The sequence below is a fragment of the Rhodnius prolixus genome, unplaced genomic scaffold (assembly GCF_049639745.1).
Source record: "Rhodnius prolixus isolate KJV_2025 unplaced genomic scaffold, Rpr scaffold_4, whole genome shotgun sequence".
In the NCBI taxonomy this organism is placed as follows: Eukaryota; Metazoa; Arthropoda; class Insecta; order Hemiptera; family Reduviidae; genus Rhodnius; species Rhodnius prolixus.
This window is the reverse complement of record NW_027411614.1, coordinates 2782111-2789652: the sequence shown is the minus strand read 5'-3', so window position 1 is coordinate 2789652 and position 7542 is coordinate 2782111. Positions and strand designations below refer to the sequence as shown.

General features: G+C 35.2%; 1 protein-coding gene and 1 pseudogene across 1 annotated transcript in view; both read left to right on the top strand.

The window, feature by feature from the left end:
- Positions 1–1126: 1126 nt before the first annotated feature.
- LOC141455628 (uncharacterized) overlaps positions 1127–7542 on the top strand; it is a 57927-nt gene continuing 51511 nt past the window's right edge. Inside the window, exon 1 of the mRNA XM_074130846.1 lies at positions 1127–1326. Coding sequence (XP_073986947.1) covers positions 1309–1326 — 18 coding nt within the window. The 5' untranslated portion in view covers positions 1127–1308. The remainder of the gene's footprint in view (positions 1327–7542) is intronic.
- Positions 5210–5336, top strand: LOC141456603 (U4 spliceosomal RNA; annotated as a pseudogene).

The window sequence follows — 7542 nt, the reverse complement described above, 5'->3', positions numbered from 1 at the left end:
GAGGATATATCTTGGTTTGGAGCTGTATGGCTTATTCTGGGGTGGGTAATTTAGAAGTTGTTGAGGGCATAATGACAGCTCGGTCTTATTTGGAGGTGTTGCGAGGCAACTTGAAGGCAAGTGCTGTAAAATTAGGTTTGGAGAACGATTTTCATTTCCAGCAGGATAACCATCCAGAACATAGGGCCAACATTACAAAAGAATTGCTTCTTTATAATGCCCCAAGAAGATTACTGACCCCACCTCAATCACCAGACCTGAACCCAATTGAAAATCTGTGGCATATTCTGGGCAGAAAAGTCCGCCAGACCTCTATTACAAGTAAGGAGCACTTAAGACAGGTGTTAGTTGATTGCTGGAACTGGAGGTGACAAGAAATTTAGTCGAATCAATGCCAAGGCGGTTACAAGCCGTAATTGAAGCTAGAGGGATGCACACTAAATATTAAGGGCAATGTTATGATTGGTTATGGATCAACCAAATTATTTTTTGAAATGTTTAACTAGGTGTGCAAATACTTTTTTTGCAGTATAAAATAACATTATGTTCTTTATACTTAATTTATTTGACAATTTTCCACATTTATATTTATCATCCTAGTGTTTGATTTAAGAAGTTAAATAAATGTAATTTGGGTAAAAAAGTGAAATTTATTTGATATAAAATCTTAAAATAACAGGATATGCAAATACTTTTTTTGCCTATTGTAGTAGAAGATTAAATTTACACGCATGTGTTCATTCACATAATTTTCTATGTAAATATTTATAATTTATTTAATTTTGTTTGTTAATAATTGCCATTGAAAAAAGGAGAAAATTAACTAGGAAATAGTCTTCATTCATCCCATTGTTTGTTTACACCGAAATTAAGAATGGAACTTTTCACTCAAAGGAAAAGGAAGTTCCAACAATCTTAATGACCAGTAGTAAATGATTCTACCGCTAGGATTGTAAACGAAACTAAAAGTGGAAAAAAGAATAATGAAAGGATTCTGTGTGCGCTTGTGTGTGTGTGTGTGCGTGTTTAGTTGTTTGAAGGGACGCTAGACAGAAGGAGAGAGAGTAAGATAGTTAAAAAGAGAGGGAGCTACCAAGTGGGGGTGGAGAAAGGTGTGTCATATATAAAGGCTAGGCACCATTCTGTGGATACGTTATTCTGTGTGTAGTGTAGAATCCCCCTTAGCCTTGTCATTGTCAACGGCTCTGGACTTCCTTTGCAACCACAAACTGCCACAAGAAAGACACGAGGAGTGAGGACAACAATAAGAAGAAGAGGAAGAAGAAGAAAAAAAACGGCCAGCGAATCATGCTCTTCTTTATCCAGGTAAGATAGTAGATCTTCTAGTTCATCTTTCTTATACCGTTGACAGCTTCCAGCTACGTCAGCCATCTTCCCTGTCTATCTGATAACTTGTGTCAATTAATTCACTTCATTTTTTGGTTGCTGTTGCAGTATAACACCCACAATTTCAAAAATAATGCATATTTGCATAGTTTGTTGCTTTAAATAGGTGCATTCAAGGAAGGAATATTAATAATAATAATAATAATTGTTATTATTATAATTATAATTATTATAGGGCGAGATAAACTCCGTGTTAGCGTATACTGATTCCAACGGATAGATCGATTAAATGTGTGATAGATCGAAACATTATGCCCAAGTTCAAATTAAAATTAATTAACGAAGGCCTACAAAAATTTATAGAAACGTAAAAAAAAGAAGACCGCTCTGTATATTATTCACATTTCTGGTCTGCTAGAATTCATCCAACTAATTTTGGTATTTTTAACAATTAACAGGTGTTATAACAGATTTTAACTTCACCTCTCTCTAAGAATAACCGCTGCTAGTTTTCCGGAAAAGCGTTTCAATTAAAAGTAAAGATATCGATATTCTGTCTGTGGTAACTCAAAATTAAAGAAAATCATTCAAAAAGTTTTCAAGGAAATAAAAAATAAAAAATCGGGAAATGCTGGGAAAATTGGCGTTTTTTGTAAAATAGCACTTCCGGTACTATATTTCCTTCAACTTTAGAAGTACAGTAACAATTTAATTCCTATTGTACAGGGAAATGATGCCATATATCCACATTCAAATGGCGCTGTCGAGGAAAGCCTAAAAGTGCCCATAAATGGATTCCCTAGGGATGTTACGTCTACAACTATTTGTCCACTATTCCATGTTTGATTTTTTTTTTTATTTTTAAATAAATAATAAATAGTAAATTTTATTACTGTCGAGTCATATCGTGGCATCTACCTCCAACAGTACAGGCGTTAACAGACAGACTTATTCTCGCGTACCTGATCAATTCTATAAAACTCACTCTTTCATAATCAGGAAACCCCAAGACATGTTCTTCCGTTGGATATGCAAATAAATTAATTTTTATCTTTCCCAAATGGTGGACTTGCAATCTATAATAATATAAATCACTTTTTTTGGCACCAAATAAATAAATTAAAAATGAAAATACGCCAGACAGTTTATTGATTGTAATTATTATGACATTTATGACGTCTAGTATAGGCTCTTTTACGTAACAGAAGTTAGTGTATCGATTACGAAAAAATTTATCAATTTGTAAAAACGTTTTATTGTGTATCGTATGTGTTGTTAGCTGTAGATGAGGTTGATGTCGATGAGTACAGCCACAGAAAGGGAGATTTAAGTGGCTATTAATTTATAGGCAGGAGCGGAATATCAGTGATTTGATTAGGGAGGCTGAAGGGCTGAGTAGAATACAGGATAATATTACTGGCTAAGAGTTTAAGGGCTAGCATTAACACTAACTTAGGAACGAGCGTAACTAATCAGGGTAAACTAAATATAAACTATTTCTAAAAGTACTGGCTGAACTGAATGACGAGTAGAGTAAGATCGTGAAGAGAGTGTAAGAATGAATCCTCAGCGTGTGAATGCTATGCCCTGAATGCGATTGAGTGTCCCAAGCAAAAGAATTGGTTGAACTGAATGACGAGTAGAATAAGATCGTGAAGAGAGTGTAAGAATGAATCCTCAGCGTGTGAATGCTATGCCCTGAATGCGATTGAGTGTCCCAAGCAAAAGAATTGGTTGAACTGAATGACGAGTAGAGTAAGGTCGTGAAGAGAGTGTAAGAATGAATCCTCAGTGAGTGAATGCAATGCCCTGAATGCGATTTGGTGTCCCAAGCGGTGGTCTGGCGTCCTTATATACTCTGATGCTCTTGGGCAGCTTCTATTGCACTGAGCTTTAACCCTTTAAACCTTTCATAGCCATCTGGAGTCCTTATATACTCTGATGCTTGGGCAGCTTCTACTGTTCTGAGCCTTCCTGGGCTTTGACCCTTTAAACCTCTCTCAGCCATCTTTTTTGCCATCTTTAGAATTTCCTAATTCTGTGACACTATTATTCTGTTAAAGCAGATGTTACCGTCTTATATTCTGCACTAAACTAGTGTAAAAAGTACCTAATACGTACTGTTGCCAAAAACACCATTTCTAACAAAAACAAAAGTAAAACTGTAACTGTAGCACATAACTACAAAGATTAAGTAGCATAATTCTTAGTATGAAGGTTAAATAAGGGCAGGTTATCGTACTTATTCAAGGGATAATAAGTTTAATCAATTTGAGGCAAACGTACAGCTTCAAAGCTTGAATGTTTAAACAAAGATTCTATTAGTATTGGATGAAAACAACTATTTTTTTTATTGGTTTACATTTTTTAAAATCTCGTAAAGGTTACATTAAGTTGTACGTAATCGTTTCATTCTTTTAACTATACGTATATAAAAACAGATGGACGATATAAAGCGTCATTCTTGAGTTGAATGCCTTTCAATAAAAGGATAATCAATCAATGCTTCAAGGTCGACAAAAAAAATTTTTCTCAAAAAGAATTCGTCTTGGATATTTACCCGTGCACATAGAGACCTCATCTGTCAAATAAATTATTAAAAAAGTTGTCTTATGTTCGGGGTAAAAGAATCATACTGTCTCTTTTTAGTGTTCACATAACCTTCATTGATAGAATTCTCGATTAACACTTTATTTTTGGTGGTAAATCTAAACTCACAATAAGTGAAACATTTCACATCAAGAAAAATGTTTAATCTTATTGTCCATGATCTTTTATTTCTCTTATGCAACTAGTAGGAGTAGGTATTGTGATTGCCAAGAATTCCGATTTTCTATCTGAACCCAATTTCCAACCCTTTGGCAGGTAAAGTACGATATCTTGATGGGCTCTATCACGATAAACGTTTTGCGTGGAATCCCCAAACTCGACTATAGCGGGCTTAAACTTGACTTAATTCATCGAATGAGATCAAAAAATTGATCGAAAAAAAGGTGTACAATCTAAGCGCTGCAAGGCGCCACAATATAGCCGAGCGGTTATAGGCTAGACCCGCAACGCTAAGATGTATTGTTGGTTTAGTTCGATTCCCGATTTAGACCTTGGATTTTATTTAATGGTTAATATGAAATTTAATAGTAAAGTATGTTTGCTAGTCGCCTCCGTCCACGACACCTAATTGTTAGTTGGGTAAAGCCAGCCTGAAAAAATAAGCATTACTTTACTTTACTAAGCGCTGCAATTGTAACCGTATACAATCCCACTGATTTTAACTCCTACGCACCATCGTTAACGCACCTTTCTACGTTAGCTAACAGAATATACACTCTGGCCTTAAAAAATCCTTTTTGTTCTTGAACATAACCTAATTCCCGTTACACATAATTTCATTCCAAACACTTCATCCCGTTAGCGTAATCTGTCTTAAAGTAGTCTTCCTCCTCCCGAAGACTGAGGCGTAAATGGCCTCGAAATGACCTTATCGTATGATAGAAAAGAGGGCATCCTTCATAGTTAAGATATCGATAATAAAAGTAAAGTAAAGTAATCGCCTATTTTTTCAGGCGGGTCCAACTACCAATTAGGTGTCGTGGACGGAGGCGACTAGCTAACATACTTTACTGTAAATTTCTTTTATAAACCATTAAATAAAATCCAAGGTGTAGACCAGGGGAATCAAACCCACTAACCAACAATACATCTTAGCATTGCGGGTCTAGCCTCTAACCGCCTAGCAAACAGTACTTTATTGATATTTCTTTTATTAAACATTAAATAAAATCCAAGGCCTAAGACCGGGTATCGAACCCAATACCAGAATACGTATTAGCTTCGCAGGTCTCGCCTCTAACCGCTCAGCTCTACCGTGGCGCCTATGAGCAAGTAACCAATGAAGATCTTCTGAGGTGTGATTATTGCTAGTTGAAAAATTTTACGAATATCGGTAATATTTCATTACATTTTTCCATTTTTTCAATTTATTTTGTTTATTATAAGCAATCATATTTTTGCTTGTTACCAATAGGTACTTTGTAAATTAAATACTGAGTTCAAAAAATGGAAAATTGCAAAAACTTGCCAAAATCGTTATTGCAAATCGATGCACTATTATCAAAACTGATAATAAATTTTGTTCAATATCACTTTTAATTGAAAATGCCAGTTTGAAAAAGAAAATTCTGCGAAAGTGGGATAAGATTTCCCTCATGATATGAATTTGCTGTAAGAATTCAATCATGCAATGAAAATTGATTGAGCAGAATTATCAATTTGTTTACAAAGAAAATTTTGTGAATTTGAGCGTATTTTTCAAAGAAAATTCAACAAAACTTTTATCACGAAATTATGCATCGAGAGAAAATTGTGCGCAACAGGTTTTTTACTACTACAGTAATATTACAGTTATAAAGGAGGATTTGATCTATATTATAGAGAAAGTTGGGGAATTTTATCTTTTATAGAAACAGAGAAAAAAATTGTCAAAGTTGGGTGTTTTTCAACGTTACGCTTTTTCGTGCACTTTTTGACGATCAACCCTTATACAACTGTCCTACTGGACAGTTTTAATAATATAGTGAAAGTTTTCTAATTTGATTATTACTTCCTTCCTGTAATATTAATTAAAAATCAAAAAAGGAAAGTCAATTGTTCAATCTAACTCGAAATTTTTGAAGTCAATGATTAAGTTCAACTTACAATTGAATTTGTTGTAATAAATTCTAAAAATCTTATCTAGAATGTACAACAACGTAGAATGAAATAAATTCTAGATAAACTATAATGCATAGATAGATCGAACGAATCTCCAGACCTTTCAAAGGCACAATGGCCGCGGGGAAACATCTCCTAATAGCGGTTAAAGTATTTTACCTTTACACTGCTCGGTTCATCGCCAGGTTTATCTTATTCTTGTTATCTTATCAGTAAATGTTATGTTGGTATCGAACTGTTATCAGATATTTCGTAAAAGCATTGTAAATTTATTTATTTATATATGCATATGTTAAAAAGCTCCAGAATACGAGCTTAGAAATTTAAGCTCTCTCTCGCACTCTTTCTAAATCTCTGACGTCAACACTCTTGCATTTAACACTGCCATACAAATTGTAGCTATCATTTGCAACTTCCTTTAATATTAGGAATGCTTTTCTACAGTATTTCTAGCCATAAAACAGGACCTCCGTCCAAGTTTGGCCTTCTAGATAAAGCCTGACCCGAGATCGGTCTCCCTGGGAACATTTTCCACAAATAGATTTAAATTTTGTCTGGAATATCTTTTTACAACTTAATATTTTTCTTTACTATTTTGTCCAGTTAAACCTGAGAATTTAGAAAATGGGGGGGAAAAAAGGCCGATCTTCCTTTCCATTCGAACATTTCAATTTATTTAAGGGTTCAAGATTGGCGAGAAATCGGTCCAATAAAAAACAACTCGCCTTTTTGCCAACGTTTCGACAAATATATTGTCTTCTTCAATATTTGACCGATTCCTCGCCAATTTTGAATCTTTAATTGAATCATTTACGGTCACGAAACCTATATATTCATTTCAATTTATGTCGATGATACGGCCATCCTATCCTACAATTCAGATCCCGTAAAGCCACCCGATCTAACCAGTCTTATCTTCATATCCTGGAACCATGGTTTCGCTAATGGAGAATAAAAGTCAACTTGGCCATATCACATTATATATTCTTTACTCTTAATCATAAAATACTACCTAAAATCTACCTGAACCATTTTTTTATCTCTCCAGCAGATAAGGTGCGATCTCTTGGACTCTATCTCGATAAACGGCTCATCTGAAACCCCAATACTCGTCTCAAGCGACATGAACTTAAGTTACTTTACCGATTGATCAACAAACTACTCGACAAACGCTCCACTAATTGACAATAATGATCAAAAAGAAACTCTACACAGCCCCTACTAACCCCAATCTGGGGCTCGTATGGCTAAGGATGTTACTTCTCGGGGAGGAAAAACCAAGGCCTGTGAGCTTTACCCAGGGAGCCGCTCTCCAGCATCAAGAGTCTGATTAAACGGACGGGTCTGGAGGGTCTGGAGGGTGGAACCCGTATCCAATCTCTCCAATCGAAAAATACTACGCACTATCGTTAACGCACCTTTCTAACGTTATCAATCAGACTCTTCTCGCAGACCTAAAAATCCCTTTTGTTCTTGACCTAACCT